Genomic DNA, 21,764 nt, shown 5'->3' with positions numbered 1-21,764 from the left:
TTTATGATCTAAACGCTGAAACCTCAGACCACTAATGAATTTGGTGGTCTGAGCTGACACCAAAGACCGAACAGTCAATAGGGTTTACCATTTGGGGTGTTCCCTATTGTTGTTTGATTTCTGTCAATAGTGTTTACCATTTGGGGTGTTCCCTATTGTTGTTTGATTTCTGTCAATAGTGTTTACCATTTGGGGTGTTCCCTATTGTTATTTGATTTCTGTTCTCTGTATTTTCATCCAAATTTATCCAAGATAAGACATGGAGTTATATATTTTGAGTGTAAATTAAAGTAAAACAAAAAAATGCTGCCACTCTAACATTATACAGAGTTTTGTTTTGTGTCTTGAACATGTCTCCATCATTGTATGTGTGTATGTGCTATGTTTATACATTGGCAAGTTTGTATGCCTCTGCCAGTCCTTGTGTGTCTGCCTGTATGTAAAGGTGTGTGTGTGTGTGTGTGTGTGTGTGTGTGTGTGTGTGTGTGTGTGTGTGCGCATGTGTATGTATATTCTCTCTCTCTCTCTCTCTCTCTCTCTCTCTCTCTCTCTCTCTCTCTCTCTCTCTCTCTCTCTCTCTCTCTCTCTCTCTCTCTCTCTCTCTCTCTCTCTCTCTCTCTCTCTCTCTCTCTCTCTCTCTCTCTCTCTCTCTGAAATCAAGTGAGAGCCAACTTATTATTTTGTATAAGATTTGTTAACCAACTTAAAAGTTCACTCAAACACAAGTACTTTCCAATTGATTTTAAAAATGTCCTTTGATCCAAAGGTGGGTTGCAGTCAGAGCAAGATCAATGAATGACAAAATGTTTAAGATAACCAAACAAACTTTATTTTAAAATAAAAATGTGTACATAGTGAGTTGATAAACTTAGCTTTATACAAGCTGTGAATATGATGCTCAAAAAAACAATATTTTAAATATTCTTTAATCTCAAAACATTCATTATTTGAAATACAATGACAGAATTTTGACAGCATGGAATCCAGTGCATAGCAATGTATAAATGTCAATTACTATTTAATATAGAAATTTAGTTGAGGAATAATTCTCTGAAAACTAATTTTTTCAATTCTCTCCAAACTTTGCATATGAAAGCTCCTTGTCCTTGTGAAATAATAAAAGGAAATCATGTTTTATTGTCTCGCTTCAAGGAAAGCGATAATCTGTTATTTTCCCATAGAAAGGTTTAGTAACTCAGTAGTCGGCAGCCATATTGGATTCTAAAATGACTCAATTTTGGTATTGATCTTGACTTATCTTTATAATAATAATCTTGATCAATAATCTTTAATCTATATTTCAAAAATTTTATGCTGACTTGTGATTTGTTTTCTTAAATTGACAATGAATTCTCTATAATACCTGGTAATGTAATAATAGCAATCATTTCAGATTATTATTTACAAGGCACATACTAAATTGACAAAGACACTATTAAAGGGGCATAACCCAAGTTTATACATGTATAGGTGTAGATTTTACTGTATATTAAAAGAGTACTCACAGTATTGTACCTATTGAAGCACACCTAACTATCACTTACAATTGATTGAACTCAAACCTGGTATTAAGATATAACCTATATTGTACAATCCAATGACGTCATTTACATATCAAATAATGTTCAGTCTCCACTATGTAATCAACTGTTCTAACCATGCTAGAAGTCAAATGTAAAGTTGTAGAAGACATGCATTGACATTAACATATTAGGATGAGGTTTTATGGAAGTATTTTCACTATGAGTAGAAAGTTTATAAACTCGGCTTGTGCCACTTTGATATCTTTCTTTCCTCCAGTAAATAAGTACAAATTTGTCTTCAACAAAAATATTTATGTTCTGCAGTATAACACAATTCTGGATCTGTTAACCTTAAAATATAATCTTTGTACAAGACAATGCATTCTGATGACTTCAATGAAATGATAACCATCGTCATGCCAACTTTGTCATTTTCCATGAGATGATAACCCATCGCCATGCCAACTATGTCATTTAGTGAAAAGTAAAACATAGTTCATTCATCAACAATGTTGTGTTTGTTTATAGTCAAAGTCTAACTCAGTGACTTGTCGTGGTGTTACTATCTCAAAATGTTCTCTACTTGGACAAATGTACAGTTTCTTAAGAAAGTTTCACTGTCCATGTAGAGAGCTTCTTGAGATAGTAACACCAAGACAAGTCTCTTGGGTTTAAAAAGCTGTTTATATACCAAAGTAAAACTCTGTACAATAAATGATTACATTTAATCTTTTTCACCTGCATATTAATCTCAGTAACCATGGTTTTTATCTACTTTCTTAACCTATAAAAATATCGTCATGCCAACACGTTATAGTTCTGATATTGATAATAAGATGAGGTAAATCTCATTCAAGATGTCCTAAGACAATCCCACAGGTAAAAGGGTTACACCAGGTGATGATGGGGTCACACAAGGTCATATAGGGTCATCCACCATGTGACCGTCATGTAGCCATACTGAGTGGAAAAGTACAAAGTGTAACTGTACCACTCACTTATTTACAAATATAAATATATCCTGACAAACTAGAAATCTGTCATTGCATCCATCAAATGTGATTGTTTACAAAGTAAATAGTGCACTGTCTTCTGTGGTTCATTACCATATCATTTGCATATCAAGTAGAGTCAATTTTCTTCCATGTCTGTCACAGGGAACCATTTTAACTGACCAATGCTTCACGCTGTCCTCAATACACAAACCCTGGTCATGTGACTAGCAATTACTTAGTTACGTCCAGCCATCATTTCCATGACAACGCTAGGATCCATCAATGCCAGAGTGTGTGCGTCCAAGCCTAGATGTCTGGCAAGTCCTGATAGGTCAAAACCCATTAACTTCAAAAATGGCAGAAATTCCATCTCTTCCTCTGTGAAAATAATATAAAATATGACATTATTAAAGTAATATAAAATATGTGCATTGTTAAATCAGTGATAAATATAATATGACATTATATATATCAAGATTTCTGTAAGTAATATACATGTATTATGGAATGTGCACCAGACTAATAAGTATTTCAGTTGTAAGGAAAGTTGTTAGGAATACTTAGCAACATTTGATGCCTCACTGGTGCCCACAGGAACAATTTAACATGTTTACTCTATCCACTCACCATTCCCAACGTAGTAAATTGAGAGAATACACACATTGAGAACATATCTACGCCAGGGATAATAATTGTAAAAACTCTTTAACAACATTGTGTTGGAAAGCACTGTATTGTTGTGATGATGCTAAGTTGTTGTTGTTTTTATTTTTTTTAAATGATGTATACACTTCATGTAAAGACGACAACAAACGACAAATAGTTGGAGGAAAGACTTAACGAACCTGTAAATGGATTGATAAGTTTAGGACATGTGGGATTACACTGTGGACATGGTGCATTGTCTATCAGGTGGTGGTGGCATCTATTATGGTGAACCAAATATTGATGTTTATCGTGGCTGTCTGCATTTGACTCGAACTGATTCCTTTGTTGTCGACCTTCCTTGCTGAGAGGATGGGCTGTAAATAAAAAAAGTAATTCATTAATTTGTGTCGTTGTCTTTTATTTGAAATAGCTATCATATATATGTGTATATCAAATATTGAGGGGATTTTTATTGACAATTGTGTCTAATATCCAAAGTCGTTCATGTATTTTGACCACCTGGTAGATTTGGAAACTTATCTCGGTTACCCAGACTCTCGCCGTAGGGGGCTCTGCCTACGAGACCTCCCCAAAAGAGGTTGATGAGAGTCTGCGTAACCGAGACTAAAAGACTACAGCCGTGGGTGGCAAGTAGGTAGAATCCACTTTAATTTATTAAAAGTATGTAAAATCTACCTGTATTCCAGTCTCACTAAAAGCAGCAAGTAGGAAGAATCTGCCTGACTTCTTAAAGTGATTTTTACCAGGTATAATTTCTCTAGAAGTGTTTCCGTTCGGTAAAATCTACCTGAGTTTCCCATTCACTTTGCCAGCTTTCGGGGATTCCTTACCAGTGTTTTCGTTAAGGGTGGTAAGCAGGTAAAATCTACCTGAGTATCTAGTAAGTTTACCAATTTCCCTACCAGTGATTTCGTTAAGGGTGGTAGGCAGGTAAAATCTACCTGATTTTTCCATTCATTTACCAGCAGCTTTCACGGATTCCCTATCAATGTTTTTGTTAGGGGTAAGTAGGTAAAATCTATCTGCAAGTTATATTGTCCTTCTGCAAGGTCTCTCTATCCCCGGTCTCTTTATTTGTGTTCGCTAAATTTTTAGTCAGTGTATGATATCCTCTGGGGTGCAACCGGGGGTGCAACACTACACTGTGTGTATCTTACCTTTCTCATATATCTTCCAATCATCTTTGAAAGCCTGATCAGACTCAGAACTAAACTGAATATCAGAGCCACTACCCGTGTCTGTGTTTTCAGTGTCGTAATAAGTGTACAAGAGGTCGCCATTAGGATCATCGGCTGTTAAGATGATGAAGAAGAATTGACAAGGAGAAGAAGAGAAAGATCAGATCCAAGTTGAAATATAGCAAGAACAGTCACGTATATGAAGACTACTTAGCAACAAAGAGAATAAAAGTAAACGCCTAACTACAGAGTAATAAACAGTTTCTTTTGTAGAAAAGTAACGTCAAGAGGGACGGCTCTTACTAGACAGTAATTATGATGAAAATAGACATTCAGCTCATGACGATAACCATGGCAACCATACAAAGATTAACATAAAAGAAGATGAGCGATTTGCAGAAATTAAAGATAAATTAGAATTTTTCAAAGTAAAGTTATACAGTCGGCTATAGAATCACAGTGATACTTTTTATTCCAAACTTACCTAGGGGTTCTTCTTCATCATCATCATCTATGTCCTTTGGGGGATGGTTAAACTCGTCAGGACTGTTCATCCAACATTCTAAAGCCCTTGGTAAAGAATTACCCTTGACGTGGATATTTAACCAATTTCTGATAACCAAAACAGAGGAGAACGTTTTATACGGTGTAATTGTATTATCAACGGAAATGAGGTAGATTTCGATAGTCAATTAGACAGTGCGATATTTTTACGTCTAACACAATAAACTTCATATACAACACACTGAGTTTGTCTTGTCTTTAGTCTGATTTGAATGTAGCAGTAAAATTAATGTTTTTTGTTTGCAGTGAGATAAAATGTTATGTAACAGTGTATGTAGTTTGTTTACATAAATCCTAACACAACTGATTGGTGGAGACGTAACGTAAAACTAGCTAGCATCGCTAAGTTCTTTCGATTTGACCCTCCAAACCTATCTTGTTTCCATGATTCTACATGTTGATGAAGGTTGAAGAAGATTAATTCCCCTGATTTGTGTAAGTTTGTTTGTTTGTTTGTTTGTTTGTTTGTTTGTTTGTTATGAGTACTCATTTCACCTTGTATAATGCATAATATATATAGTTGTATTTATTAGTAGTAAATTTCTTAGTTGTTTTCCCACCTTTCGATTTGCTACTACGAGATTTCACTTTCTATATGTATGTCCTCTATATAATGATATTAGAGATGTGTTCTTTCTATTACTGAGAGAGAACATACATGTATGAACATAAGCTTGTTGAAGTCCTTTCCTCAGAAATAAAACTGTTATTTCGCAACTATCTTTGTATTTATTACAGGCATTCGAACGGAGAGATTCTCTTCAAGTTGTAACAAGGGTTCGATATTGTTAATCCTATTCATGTACTTTATTCATTTCTATATATTTATTTATTTATTTACCATGTATTTGTTAAAATACTTTGCTGTCACTGTCCATGTATTTGTATGATAGGTTGAGGCCTTGTTACTGAAAATAAATGAACTGAACTGAACTGAACTGACTTGAGCTGGACTGAACTGGACTGAACTGAACACTCCTTTCTATAAGGAACTCCTTGCCATTTCTGTTTTACCAAATTGACAACAACAAACATTCGGTAAAGGGTTTACTTTATCCTCAACTTATAGAATTCCCTTCATTATCTTGAAATACATTGCACATATAGTTTTGACGATTAACCACATTGCTATCTGACATGGTGTTAGATTGTCTAAATTATTCATAAGTCTGACTATTTATAGATACAAAGTATCGGGGGCAGGGTGGGGTGGGGGTTGGAAGTTTTAGAGAAAGACTATTTTATTCTTACCTTTGTGTGATCACAATATGAGAATAACAGGATGGTGCAAATACGGCTCTGAGGAAAAAAGATTAGAATATGGACTTGAATCGTTGCAGCAGATTACTGTAGCGAGAAAGTCAAACATTATTAAATTTATTGGATCTGAAGTTTTCTACCTTAATGGAATAACAATATGATATAGTGGTTGATGTTAGACATCTGAAGACTTCCACCTTAATGAGTTTAAATCTGGTTCATCACTCTCCATACCTACACGTTGTATTTTGAAGTATTTAGATGACATGTCTAACGTTTGAAATCACTCAATTCAATTTACACCAACTAGATTACAAATATCTCATACTATCCAGAAAATTAGCTTCTCAGAGATTCAATGTTTGTTGAGATTTGTTTTGAATTTCACCGTCATCCTCAACTCTGAGTATTTACTTGATTCATATTGAAAAGCTGATTCTAAAAGGTTTTTGCAGATGCAAAACACATGAGGGTCATTGTCGATGGCTTTGTGAGGTTTACAATACCCAAGATGATAACAAACTATGAGTACTGTTTCCACATAATACAACTTACGAGACGTTTCTGAGAGAATGTCGGAGTTGTCTTCCCAATCTTTGCATATAGTTCCAATGTTCCAACTGGACTGGTGGTCCCATTATGTCCACTGTCAGCTGTGCTTCGTCAAATAACCATTGGAAGATAAATACAGGTGCTAAAATAATCAAATAAGTATGAGGAATTAGATCGAGAATATGATATGACGGTTAGTTTTTTTTACGTTTAGTAATTCTATACCTAGTCACCAGTAGGTTCATAAGATTGAATTCATTAAAAGGAATTGCCTAGAAGTTATTTTTACAGAGATGATAAAAATAGTGTCATATTGTAATGTTAATTTATTCAAGAGATTTTACTGTATGCCAGACTTCCATTTTAGAAACTATTTGCTTTGAGATGGTATAGTTTATCTTTATTTACTATACTGTCATTCGTGGTACTCGTTCAATGGCATTAATTGCATCATGCACCATTTACGTAAACTGAGGGACTCTATAAACCAATCATAGTACATTGATACTTATTACTCTATACGTTATCCGACATTGTTTGATACATCAGTGTATAGATATGTTTTTTTTCATAGATGGCTTTATTGGGTTTATTCAGACAAACATAAACAAACAATGTGATTGGCTCACGTGACCATTGTTAGCCACTTACTTTGCATTGTGGGATAGATCAAATACCCCAAGAAACATTTCCACATTTCATCAGCATCATGACTAGCTTGGCAGCGGTCAGGGACTTGTCCATTCCACAACCTTGGAAATGTAAGGAAGGAGAGAGAAACAGATAATGAAACAATCGATGTAAGGCAAGGGACGTATAAGTAGAAACGGTAGTCCAGTCGACGTAATGAATGGAGTCTGGTCTGAAGGAAACGCACAGGTCCTGGTGTTTAGTAATTTTAACATTGACTATTTTCTTTCTTTAAAAAGTTTATTTCTTTCGTTCGTTTATTCGTCAGATCCTTTCTTTTTCACCCTAATTTTTCTTTTTCTGGCCGAAACATCATCTAAACTAAGACATACTAAGCCATATCCATATTGGATATCGATTGGCTTAATCAAAGATCACATGACAAACACGTGATAATCACATAAAAACACTTTCTTACTTAATTCCTCTTTTGATGGCCTCTGATGGTGCGCACGATAGAGTATTGGTACATTGTCGTTTACTATTTTGTAGAGAGTCCAGGAACCATCCCGAATCACAAAGACCGCGGACTTGGGCTGTACTGCCTGCTGACTTCAACATGTCTGACACTTTGTCTAAGTTCAAGAGAACACCTGTACCACCAGCACTGCAAATACAATGTAAGAATAATTATGATTTGTAGCAACTATTGACCAATCGGTATTGGTCAGTGTAGCAACTATAGGCCAATCGATATTGGTCAATGTAGCAACTATTGGCCAATCGGTATTGGTCAGTGTAGCAACTATTGGCCAATCGGTATTGGTCAGTGTAGCAACTATTGGCCAATCGATATTGGTCAATGTAGCAACTATTGACCAATCGATATTGGTCAGTGGAACAACTATTGGCCAATCGATATTGGTCAGTGTAGCAACTATAGGCCAATCGATATTGGTCAGTGGAACAACTATTGGCCAATCGATATTGGCCAGTGTAGCAACTATAGGCCAATCGATATTGGTCAATGTAGCAACTATTGGCCAATCGATATTGGTCAGTGTAGCAACTATTGGCCAATCGGTATTGGTCAGTGTAGCAACTATTGGCCAATCGGTATTGGTCAGTGTAGCAACTATTGGCCAATCGATATTGGTCAATGTAGCAACTATTGACCAATCGATATTGGTCAGTGGAACAACTATTGGCCAATCGATATTGGTCAGTGTAGCAACTATAGGCCAATCGATATTGGTCAGTGGAACAACTATTGGCCAATCGATATTGGCCAGTGTAGCAACTATAGGCCAATCGATATTGGTCAATGTAGCAACTATTGGCCAATCGATATTGGTCAGTGTAGCAACTATTGGCCAATCGGTATTGGTCAGTGTAGCAACTATTGGCCAATCGATATTGGTCAGTGTAGCAACTATTGGCCAATCGATATTGGCCAGTGTAGCAACTATTGGCCAATCGATATTGGCCAGTGTAGCAACTATAGGCCATTCGATATTGGTCAGTGTAGCAACTATTGGCCAATCGATATTGGCCAGTGTAGCAACTATTGGCCAATCGATATTGGTCAGTGTAGCAACTATTGGCCAATCGGTATTGGTCAGTGTAGCAACTATTGGCCAATCGGTATTGGTCAGTGTAGCAACTATTGGCCAATCGATATTGGTCAGTGTAGCAACTATTGGCCAATCGATATTGGTCAGTGTAGCAACTATTGGCCAATCGATATTGGTCAATGTAGCAACTATTGGCCAATCGATATTGGTCAGTGTAGCAACTATTGACTAATCGGTATTGGTCAGTGTAGTAACTATTGGCCAATCGATATTGGCCAGTGTAGCAACTATAGGCCATTCGATATTGGCCAGTGTAGCAACTATTGGCCAATCGATATTGGTCAGTGTAACATCTATTGGCCAATCAGTATTGGCCAGCGTAGCAACCATTGGCCAATCGATATTGGCCAGTGTAGCAACTACATGTATTGGCCAATCGATATCGGCCAGTGTAGCAACTATTGGCCAATCGATATTGCCAGCATAACAAATATTGGTTAATCGATATTGGTCAGTGAAACAACTATTGGCCAATCGATATTGGTCAGTGTAGCAACTATTGGTCAATCGATATTTTTCATTTGTAATAGCTGTAGATTTGCTCCGTTGAAGTAAAAGTAACCTAGTCAATATTTTATATCTGTGATAATTCAGTCAATCAAGGGTGAACTCCATTCTTTCCAAAACAAAACGTTTTTGTTTGCATTGCCTAACCAACTTACCTGCTTCCAGCCAATAACACTTTATTAGCAACTGCCAAACCCTGAGACAACAATTCTCTGATAACTTCTTCTAGGATGAGGGCACCCATGAAGGAATAGTGACCTGAAATATAAGCATAAATATCAGTTTTCATTCGTTTTTTTATCATTAAATTAAAATCTTACAATATCCTAAACTTGAAGTAACCCACGTTTATGCAACAATGGTCGACAATTCAATCCTCTTTGTACTCAATTACCGGGAAGTACCATTAATATATATTTCTCATCACTGTTTAATGGTTCAACTTCTAGACACGATGAAAATTACCGATATGGACTTTACAGACCGTCACCAATTCTTTCAAGAAGGTTGTAATGATTAGGTGATATGTACTTACTTTGGTCAGTTTTCTGTGCATTGCCACTCCATACATCGCTGGAACAATACGGAATGAACCTAAAATCAACAACATTGACGTATATGTTAAACTTTTTATATTCATATAAATAATTATGTTACAGAGTCGCAATTGATACATTAATTTTTTTGTGGTGAATTTGTGAATTGTACTTCTATCGACTGATTATATGTTAAGGGACCATAATTTATTCTGTGGTCCAATACCAGGTTCTCACAATATTAGCTTATCAGAGAATATTACCATTGACCCACTGAAGACGAGGCCGAGGCTCAGTTCCAGCCAACCCCGAAATATTTGTTCTAGAAATGCATAGTTTCATGACAATGTAGTGGATACATTACGGATTAATAGCACAATTCTTTTTTCAGGACTATTTTTTTTTAAATCAAAATTTTAACCCTAATCTGACATGGCGCATTAAGATAAGAAAGTGTTGTTTGATTACTGTAGAATAAAAACCACTGGTAACTTACACTGTATTTGCATTCCACCAATGAGGGTTCTCTTCTGGGTCAGCTGACAACAAACCAGAGCCTATAGATAGAAAGAATATGAGATAAGACTTTGATAAATGAATATGGCGGCACTGCTGGCTATCAAAAGCAGATTGATATCTAAACATATTACAGAATATATTCACCACAGTTTTAGCACACACACAAACATAATTATCAATGTTAAATTATACTGACGATTTATTAGATGGTGTACACGATGCGGTGTTAATGGTTGTGTTTGTGTTGGTGTGTACGTAGGATGTGGTTGTTTTAACGACGATGGTAATGGGAGAGGTGGGTTTAGCTGTGTAGTGGTTGATTTGGTGGTAATGATGGGGGTACTGGATTTAGTGGTATTGGTGATGGCAGCGGTAGTGGTGGTTATGATGATTAGAGTGATAGTTCTGATTTGTTGGTAGAGGTGGTGGTGGTGGAGGTGGTGGAGGTGGGGGTGGTGGTGGTGGTGGTGGTGGTGGTGGAGGTGGTGGTGGTGGTGGTGGTAGAGGTGGTGGTGGTGGTGGTGGTGGTGGTGGTGGTGGTGGTGGTGGAGGTGGTGGTTGTGGTGGTGGAGGTGGTGGTGGTGGTGGTGGTGGTGGTGGTGGTGGTGGTGGTGGTGGTGGTGGCGGTGGCGGTTTTGGGCGATGACAGCTTCAGCAGTGGTAGTCAAAAATTACCTGTTTTTGTGTAAGGCCATCCCTTAGAGCTCATCAGTGTTTGCATGGACGACTGCCAACGACTTCGACAACTGTCATCATCAAAACAATACCATCCACCTATCGATATGAAAACAAATAGATTAAGTTTACACGGGGGAGCCGATGATGAACTGTTAGCATTATTTGAAAAAATCTTCGAGAAATATTTTTGTCAGTGGAGACATATCTGGGCGATAGGTTTGTGATGCGGATACTCTCGTCACGGCAGTAAAACAAAAAAGTAACACCGGTCATTCATGCATGATAAAAAGAAACATCGCTTCTTTGGGAACGCACACATTGTATTTTCGACTGGATGTATTCGCTGTACCTGTTATCTCTTTTATTGGATATTTCACCTTGCCATTATTTTACTTCGAGCAGTTTTACATCGAAAATATCTCACCTCCAATATCCATTGGTTTATAAAGAAAAAACCCACCTTCTAAAAATATCAGCCATCTCTTGCTTCCAAACGACTTCCTAAGGTAATAACTGTAATGAATACAAACGAATGACGTGTCAGCATACACCATTCTACAGTCGTACTATTGTTCACATATTCATACGATTTGAACACGATTTGGACAATAATGTTTCAATTAAAATTGACATCGACAGTGTGTGTAACTATATTGCATCGACATCATTGAATATATATAGTTAATGGTATACTGTGGGGAATTCATAACGGAATAAGCCGACTACTACCTATACTGGGAGCTACTTTTCCAGCTACACTGTTTGTTACCAATACGTCTGTCAATAGAAAAGTTACACATCGAAACTGATATAGAGCTAATCGGAAGATCGAGTAACTGGAGCTGGTTGAACTTTGCCATGTTTCATTTAACAGCCCATCTTACCACAACTCCCAACTGAACTGTTAGTCAATTTGACCACTCCCCATGTAACCCAGTACCACAACTCCCAACTGAACTGTCAGTCAATTCGATCACTCCCCATGTAACCCAGTACCACAACTCCCAACTGAACTGTCAGTCAATTCGATCACTCCCCATGTAACCCACGTATTTGTGTAAATCTCGGAAGAGAGACACTGAAATCGCATTTGGAATCTTACCCAGCTGACGAGCCGTCATTACAGGTAATAGAGGTATTCTGTAGATATTTCAATTTCATGGTGGGAAGTTCTGCCTCGAATCCACATCCATGTAATGCCGTTGCCAGGTACTTGATTTGTGTCATTAAGTTCTCTGGATCATCCATCTTCTTCAGATCAAGCACGTATTCATTAGAATTGCCACCAGTGCGATGAGGATTCATTGATGACGTCAGAGTTATTAGAGTTATCACGACAACAAGCAGGGACTTCATCTTCACAACTACGAGAATTAGATATCAATCAATTCATCAGTCAATCAATTCATCAATCAATTAATCAATTAATCAATTCATCACATACATACATACATACATACATACATACATACATACATACATACATACATACATACATACATACATACATACATACATAAGTGCCAAGATTGGACAAAATCACCACAATCATCGTTTTAATTATTCATTTGTCAAAGTTCAACAACAACAAACTTAACTGGGTGACAATAATTTGTTTATATTTCCAAAATGTTACATATGACTGAAGCCTTTTATTTGTCATAATTTATGATTGGGGTAACAATTGAAGTCGCACAATCTAACCATAGACCGTCCACCAACCAACGGGGTCTATGGGCTAACACACTCTACCGGTTACATATATTGGAAATGATTGCTAGACTCAAAGTAACGCAGTCTAACACACTCTTTCCGTTACATGTTGGAAATCACTGCTAGATTAGAAAGCCAATGACTAGATTCCAGGCTACCACACTCTACAAAACGACAGGCAATTGCACAAGACATAAACATAATATGATAGCATAAAGCCGGCCACGGTACTATAAAATAAATTGAAGTGTTAACCTTTCATAGTATGTCATTGGTCCTGTGTTATTTTGTCTAAGTTTTGTTGATCGAAATCATTTAACTTGATAATGTTGATATGATTTATCATTTTAATAACACAACATCCATTTATGACTGCAGTCTTTTACAGTACCAATACATTACTCCTATAGATTGTATACGTCACTTTATTATTTTTAATATGTTTGTGTTTATAATTTATTAGTTTTGATATTTGTCAGGTTGTTTTATATCCTATATTTCACTTATTTTGACTTCAAAATGTGCCGCGATCTTTATCAAACCACGCCAGCTAAGGATCGCCTAAATTCAAAGATTTCTGACCCCGGGTTTTGTCTAAAGTTTAATAATATAATATCCACATTTTCCTTTCTATTTACTAGGTTGTATCATTATATTTAGTGAGGTCATGGCCTTAGCTTGGACAGAGTAACCATTTCCCATAATACTTTATTCAATCACGGTTATACAAATATAGTTATTTTGTTTGATTTTAAAATAAATATTAGTTTTGTGCTTTCTTTTGCTGAAATGTACTTGGTTTAGTATTCAAGGCAATCTACCTCACAGTTTCCTCTTGTTCTTAATGTAGCTGTCAGTATTGCCAGATATAACTTGTCATCACTATCCGACCTTGAAATGTACAAAGCACGGCCGTCATGTTTCTCACTGTACGACCGGCGTATTTCGACATCTCGTAACATACGTCACTGTGCGATCGGCGTTTTTCAAAATCTCGTAACATACATCACAGTACGATCGGCACTTTTCCGATGTCTAACATGTACATCATAGTATCGCAAGTATACACTTACGACTTGGCGTACCAGTATCTGTTTTCTCATTGAATCGCTGTTATCTTTGATAGGAGGGGTTGTAAACGGTAGATTCCTAACACTCCACCCTCTTCTTTGAAATAACGATGAATTAAATAAACTATGAATTGACCCTCAACGATATGTATATAGAGTATTCTAAAGTGTCGGCTGTCTTTGAACTAATGAAGTAAAGTGAAGTGCTAAGTTGATGTGTTTTTTCTCTAAACAACTGTCGAGGTTATATTTCAAAATCATCCAATACAAGTAACGTTCTCTAGATCTGTTCTACTTTGACATAGCAAGTCCCTGGATGTGAAAGACGATGTTGTAAGTGAACCAGAGACGGTCGGCAAGTTTCTCAAAGAGTTTAAGCTATGTTGAAAAATAATCAGCTGGTTACAATAATTTTCATGTACGACAGATGTGAAAAACAGAATCTCTTACAAAAGGTGAACAATCAAGTTACACATCAGTAATCACAGCAATGTCATATTACCATTGCAACACTATTTTAAAACTCTGCCACAGGTTATTTTTTAACACACGTGACTCCTAATTTCTTAATAGCGAACGCTCAGTCTGTTAGTACTAGAGTTGTACAGGATTTCTGTCAGTTCTGGGTAGACTGTTAACGTTACTGTAGGTGTTTCCATTTTATTCAATCAGTGAATAAAACATTCTCAACTAAATTAGATGCTGGGGTGCTACGACATGGGGTGCTACGACATATGGGGTGCTACGACACGGGGAGCTACGACACGGTGTGTTGCGACATATGGGGTGCTACGACATGGTGTGCTACGACACGGGGTGCTACGACGACACATACTACAGAGTGCTGTGCTAACTATTAAATTAAGAAAAAAATGCCAATTTGAGGAGATCAGTATACGTCATCATAGCTTAAGCATATACACTAGAAGTTTGAGGCGAGAATAGATGTTCATAGATTGTGTAATTTTCCAACCATGTCAAATATAGGAAGAGAGATAAAATAGTAAAAACAAGGATTCTGCATGTCGTCATGGGTGAAACATTGGACGTTTGATGCGAGAATAAATGTTCTATGGATTCAGTTTGCTTATTCTTAATCCTAGGTGAAAGATAAATGGAAAAATTATTTTTAAACAAAACTTTTCTTCAAACTTTACGAATACAAATTTTTTCGGGTGCGAATATCTCAAGGGAAAACGATCACGAATTGCAGCATTGGCAAACCAGATCTGGTATCTCTTATTCAACACTGCGAAATATTTACCCTCTTGGACGGTGGCGCAAAAGAGGCTGTGGTTTACGACGGAATTGCAGCATCACTTATAGTAATTCATGTTTGAAATGGATTTTGTTTAGATCACAAAATTCAATATCGAGTTGACAAATCAGATGAGATTATTTAAACAAAAAATTCAATACATTCGAATGGTATTTTAAAATCAGGGCTTACCAAATGAAGGTTACAGCAAAGTTGTTGGTCAGAAACTGTCAATCTTACGGTACGGGGAACAGTCGTACTTCAAGCTTCGTTCGATGTACGTTCGGTTCAAAGTCCAACAGTGAAAGTGATGTCGACTTGTTTACTTACTTCCCCTTTTAAAAGTTTGACGGTGTTTGTCGAGTTCTTGTTATATTGGCGTGAGTAAGCAACTTCATCAGTACTCCCCCAAAGTGCCAACATTTTATGACTCGTAAAACGTGTTTTATATACATGCAAGTATGTTAATTAAAACAGCGTTTACAACAATAAAACAACCGCAACGTACTGTAGAAGATAACAACTTATCGGAATCTCCATTCCTTTATTTTACATTTAGTTAAGATCGTCATGTGGTATCGGTGAATGCGTCAAGTTGGTTTGCAGGGGTAATTTTATAGACGTATCAATAGGGCTAGATAGCTATCACTTTGAGCAAAACAATCGTATCTAAGGCTATACCTACGAAGTATTTTAACAGTCAACGCCAGATAGAGTGTATGAAAACTCAGTGTTTTAAGGAAACAGATTATCGAATAAAAAGTCATTGAAAACTGTGTTCATTATACTTCACCAGGAAATATGTTATCATTTTAAAAAATGTCAACATTGAAAGTACTAGTACCCAGTTTTGGACACAAATTGTATTAAAGCAATTGACTTGTTTGTATCACTGTATTTCACGGTGGTTTGAATGCAGGAAGGAAGTCATTCTACCAATCACACCACAGAAACCACCTATTATTAGGACCTTTAACCCTCTCTATCTCTGCATAACAGTTGAAATACAAACTATTTTTCGTTATAATCATAACATTGTTTTTTTTCTGCTTTCCCAACAAATTATAAGGTCTTTGACATGAGTCATGTTGTTTGAAGATATTTCACTCCAAGACATGTTGGATGACTTCAAATATTTACTTTTTATGACTTTATGGCTATGTTTTGCCGACTCGTCCCTTACATCCCTTGGCAGGGGATGATTCCCTCAAGGTCAACATATAAAAGTCAAATTAAAAAAAACAACATCAGAAGTCACGTGACTTCACGACCTTGTCTGAACCATCATGGTGGCCGGCCGATGACATACAATCTGATATGTGAATTGGGTTATCGGTTGTCATGGTGACTCTGTGGAGATAGATGTCTTGTTTTATCGGTCACTTTGTATGTAGTAGTACTACAGTATGTCAAGTTGGTCTAGGCTATGAATGTGAGATTACGTACCCGTGTGCTTGCTGTCAAACCATTGTTTGCAATTATGAATTCGAATGTAAAAATAATTTGGGTAGTTTGCTCAAGAATACGTACAGATAATGTTGACACTACGCACAACGTCGGATTTCCAAAGGGAACTGCAAAATTCACGTTACCGAATATTTACTAGTTTTTATTACTTTTTCCACTTTAGATGTTGTTGTTTATTGTTATGGTTTCTCTGCTTCGTGAGTTCCATCGATTGACACCTACTAGGTAAATTTGTCAATTTGACGTATATTCAGACTTCTAGTAATCAGGTGACAATTGGTAGAGTTATCACACACCCAACCGAAAGTCAGCAAACCAATGTAAAAACGTCAATAAAACCCCAAGGACTATGAAATAGGCCTGACGATACAACTACTAAATGGCCTTGAGCACCCGGTGCCCTTTTCGCGGTCCTTTATCAACATTCGCTTGTTAGCGGCGTGTAGAATTCTACAAAGCTATAAAAGTCAGTGATTTAGGATGAAAACAAGTCGTTCAATGACCTCTATAATGAGTTGCATTCTAATCACACATGGATACTTCCAAAATATTGTTTTTACTATGATAGTATGTTGATCCACATTCGTGTTTTTTCATCATATTTTACAGTTTGCCTCGATGTTTTAATTCAATATTGTATTTAGATCGGCATGAATTTAATAAACCCGAGGCTTTTAAAATGAATGTAGAAGTACTTAGCACGGAAAATACTACCTCTCTTGAATTAAGCGGGGAAAAACATCACTAAAGATTTTTTTAAAATAGCAGACTATCGTCTCAAATTTAGTTTATCTACTTGTATGTAATCGAAATAATGATATGGCGTCTCCGTTATAATAACAACTTTCGAATTTATTGAAAAAGAAATGTTTAACAATGTTTGGAAAAGTTACAGTTTCTTGGGTACAGTTGTTGAAAATAAGAGTTGCCATGGATTCATTTAGTATTAAACAAACTAAATTGCATTAGCCTAGGGGGTTCATTCCTCTCAACATTACAACCGCCTGTTCACTATTCCAATTTGAAGACTAGGGGATTTTTAACGAGTAACATTGTATGATGTATCGTATCAATAGTTGCACAAAAGAATAACTAAATAATAGAGAATTGTAGGACCGACTTTATTCGCTAGTCGTCAAATCATTAATACATGTAACTTGATTTAGATACTAAATGAAAGAGATAGATTGATATGCAAATAAAAATTATAGATTCCAAAAACCATGGCAATAGTCATCTTAATTCTTAAATTTCTGTATTCATGACACTCCTTTACGAATCCAAGTCGACACGAACTTTAAATAAAGTTGACTGAACTGTGTCAACGATTCTATTGCCTTCTATGTATAAAGTGTATTCATTTGTTTACAAATTTGCCTGACATTGTGTTTTATGTTATCCCACAAACACTCGTTTCTTGAGAAATGTTTCAGAATATAAGAAAATATCAATAAAACATTAACAATATTGACATATTTGGCAGATAATATATGAAAGGGGTAAAATAACACGGGTTTCTAAGATCACGTAAGTCCACACACCGAGGATATGTGTACGTGTACCCGCGGTGTGTGGACTTACGTGATCCTAGAAACCCGTGTTATTTTACCCCTTTCACATATTACCTGCCAAATATGTCAATATTATCGATATTTCGGCAACATTCTGAAACATATATCGGGATACAAGTGTGTGTATGTGTGTGTGTGTGTGTGTGTGTGTGTGTGTGTGTGTGTGTGTGTATGTGTATGTGTTATCCCCAGATTCACCCGGACATATATGTATGGGCAGTGATTTTAATGGTACTGACTTCGTTTTTATTTGAAGTACATTAGCCTTCCTGTTTTGACCACTACACAGGTCCCTGGTAATTTATTCATAGAATACTGATCGACACAACACATACTGCATGTACTTTTTTTATTTGTTTCAACTTTTACCATTTGTATTTTCTTATGAGATATTCATCTTACTTTTATACATTCACTTAAATTGAATAGAAAAATAAAAACGGGTTTCGTAGAAGGTGATGGTTGTTCAGTTGAAATTTGTCCGAAATAACGAGAAATGTTTGCTCTTTCGTTGCTGTCTGCGTCACGGAGTCGATTGAAATTTTAAAAAGGCCGAACACGGTTTTCTTTTATGAGGAGATATTAGCCTGGAACGCTTTTTGAAATACTTGACACTCATAAAAAAAACTGTTGAACGTTAGTATGTGTTATTATGACGACACAAGAAAACACACAATCTCTGTTTGTATTGTTGAAGGGTAGGGGAAAGTGCATGTTACTGTGTGTGGGTTGACGAGATACTTACAATTATAACATAAACACAACCCTGGGTTAACTAACTGCAGGCTTAGTTACATGACTCTGGTCAATATACATGTCTCAAGGTAGAGTCCTGACACTTTATATCGTCTATATGTTAGCATTTTTCATAAAAATGGTTAATACTGTATCCCGAGTATCAGAACAACCAGTAACACTTACACTTCAGTTCTAGAGTATGTTTGTATGACCGTTACCAGTGTAACACTGTTTCTCATATTTGGCATATATATTTTATAAAGCCGGTTCCTTTTTACTGCCAGTTCACAACTTGCTACAATAGTTTGTGATGTGCAATTTGTGACTAAGTGATTGATTCGACGGGAAAATGTATAAAAGGGTGAACCATTGCCTGATTGCTCGATTTCCTAATAAGGCGAATTGCTCGATACGTTGATTGATTGATTAACTAACTAACTAACTAACTGACTGACTGACTGACTGACTGAGTGACTGAGTGACTGACTGATTGATTGATTGATTGATTGATTGATTGATTGATTGATTGATTGACTGATTGATTGATTGATTGGCTGACAGACTCACCGACGAACAAGGGAAGATTGATAGATGGCTGGCTGGCTGATAGCTGGATAGAGAAAAAGGAAAAGAAAGAGAGAGAGAGAGAGAGAGAGAGAGAGAGAGAGAGAGAGAGAGAGAGAGAGAGAGAGAGAGAGAGAGAGAGAGAGAGAGAGAGAGAGAGAGAGAGAGAGAGGGGGGGGGGGAGGGGGGAGGGAGGGAGGGAGGTTGGTTGGTTGATTGGTTATCTCGACTTAATTGGTGCGATGTAAATAAGTATATGAATGACTGATCTGACTGAATGATTACACGGGAAAAGTTTCTCAATTTTTCCGTTACTAACATTAGATATTTCTGTTATGCTCTATTTGTTTGGTGACCGACATGTTTGTTAGGCGAGTCGTACACATTTCAGTCATTGGCCGCATGGCGTTAGACCTTGTCGTTGTTAACTCTATACTATTCTCACAATATTTACGTTTGTGTTACTGTACTTGATAACGCTATATGTCAGATGTCGGCTCCTCTTTGCCGAGACCATTTTCTGCAACGTCTTCAGGCTTTACAGACCCTGCGTAGTTCTTCTCGTTTGAATTTTATGGAACTGGGCGGTGTTCTTTGAACTTTTTTTAACCTTCGTGCATTAGGAGTGGTTGGGATAGAAATGAAGGCATAAAATATGGTAAATAGCTTCTATTAAAAGTTCTTAATCGCTTTGTTTTTTCTGTGCAACTGAGAAAGTTGTCGTCATCGATTTCACAAAGCCAAGCAAAGTAGATTTTGCACTGAAGTGTCTTTTTGAATATTGGTTATCAGATACTAACTCAAAGACTGGTTGATATGGAATGTTTGTTGTGTTCCCGTTGCCGTAACCTCTCAGTAAAGGACGAAATCGATAATTCAGTATAGGATAAACAATTAAAATCTTTTACTTTGAAGATGGGGGGGGGGGGGAACCATTTTAGTTCTCATCCTACAAAACTATATATTTTACTTTTAATGGATCTGTAACTTTTGTTTTCATTTAGTTATCCATTTGTCCTCTGATGATATTGCTTATCATTACAATTCATATTTCCAAAATTGATATTCCTTTGCTCGGTCCGATCACCAACTTTATGACGATATCTAACAAATTAAGAGTTCGTGGTTGTAGTTAGTTTAATTTCTTGGCACAGTACATGCAGTCAGTGGGTACACAGTTGGTGGAGGGTCTATGATTGAAATAACCAATGCAATCCATGTACATGTACGGATACATAATTATGTATATATCAACAGTGTGACGATTCAGGTGAATCCAACAGACATATTTGTGGTTTTCATTAATAAGACCAACAATGATGTTGTTAATCATAAAATCATCCCCAACAAAATGTGGGTAGGGGTGTTTAGCTGTTCTTATGTACCTTCCCACCGGTGGTGAAAGATATACATGTTGTATACCCTCCCTCCCACTAGGTTTCAACTTGCCCGCCAGCTCACTGCGCACCAAATATTGTAAATGATTTACCCACTCCCCATCAGGAAAACGTTTGTGCTATCCACTATACCAACAATTCATTTTGCCGTACACAATGTGCATATACATCATTATGTCATCCCCCTCCCGCTGTATTTAAATCAGGAATTGACCCCCGGAATTCTTCCTTGTTTGCTCCCCTCCCGCGACCATTCGAAAACAATGCCCGCCTACTAAGTAAGAACAGCTTCGTTGACAGCACCTGACGATTTGTATAACCATATGTAAGTTTATTCATTCCTACATAGACGATGGAGAAGTGTGGGTACGTTGATAGTATCAGACATGAGGCTTTCACGTACGAAGCTTGGTCAAACCATAGACAATGGAGGGAAGGGCGCCTCCTCCATTGTCTATGATCTAACTAAATCTACTAAGGTACATAAGTTCGCCATTAGACATTAAGATTTACAACGATGAATGCTGCAAAGTCGGTTTTACTAATGAAATATACACGTGGTGAGCTTTTAAACGTTTGCATTGTATTTTTGACTGTTGTCTACACATCCCTTCAATTCATAGTAATTACTGTAATTACTTCATTATCGTTAATATCATTACTATACCCACATAGGTTGTTATTACATCATTGTTCACGTGTATTGCCAATATGGTATGGACTATACACCTTCTAGCAAAC

At 36.7% G+C, this 21,764-nt stretch overlaps 2 protein-coding genes across 3 annotated transcripts in view; one reads left to right on the top strand and one right to left on the bottom strand.

Annotated features, from left to right (window-relative positions):
* LOC144453954 (homogentisate 1,2-dioxygenase-like) overlaps positions 1-306 on the top strand; it is an 18,648-nt gene extending 18,342 nt beyond the window's left edge. For both annotated transcript variants that reach the window (XM_078145325.1, XM_078145327.1), the window contains exon 14: positions 1-306. This exon is cut by the window's left edge and continues 1,015 nt beyond it. The gene's annotated coding sequence lies outside the window, so the exon portion shown is untranslated.
* Positions 307-2,753: 2,447 nt separating this feature from the next.
* Positions 2,754-12,601, bottom strand: LOC144432664 (palmitoleoyl-protein carboxylesterase notum1-like). The gene is made up of 14 exons (XM_078120928.1): positions 12,348-12,601; positions 11,706-11,758; positions 11,243-11,341; positions 10,545-10,605; positions 10,048-10,106; positions 9,668-9,770; positions 7,850-8,038; positions 7,393-7,493; positions 6,745-6,883; positions 6,181-6,228; positions 4,850-4,977; positions 4,345-4,479; positions 3,364-3,540; positions 2,754-2,896 (listed from the first exon to the last, which is right to left on the bottom strand). The coding sequence occupies exons 1-14, from the start codon at positions 12,599-12,601 to the stop codon at positions 2,754-2,756; spliced, it is 1,689 nt and encodes a 562-aa protein (XP_077977054.1).
* Between the last annotated feature and the right edge of the window lie 9,163 nt (positions 12,602-21,764).

Source organism: Glandiceps talaboti, chromosome 3 (assembly GCF_964340395.1).
Source record: "Glandiceps talaboti chromosome 3, keGlaTala1.1, whole genome shotgun sequence".
NCBI classification, from domain to species: domain Eukaryota; kingdom Metazoa; phylum Hemichordata; class Enteropneusta; family Spengelidae; genus Glandiceps; species Glandiceps talaboti.
Note: the sequence above shows the minus strand (reverse complement) of the source record. Positions and strands in the feature narration are given on the sequence as shown.

What these genes read in the sequence shown, in the direction of transcription:
- LOC144432664 (XM_078120928.1), bottom strand. Translation starts at nt 12,601, where the DNA reads ATGAAGTCCCTGCTTGTTGTCGTGATAACTCTAATAACTCTGACGTCA. An exon ending in ATGGCCTTACACAAAAACAG is followed by an intron (nt 10,606 to 11,242) that starts GTAATTTTTGAC and finishes TTCTATCTATAG; the next exon opens with GCTCTGGTTTGTTGTCAGCT. An exon ending in CATTCTCTCAGAAACGTCTC is followed by an intron (nt 6,229 to 6,744) that starts GTAAGTTGTATT and finishes TTTTTTCCTCAG; the next exon opens with AGCCGTATTTGCACCATCCT.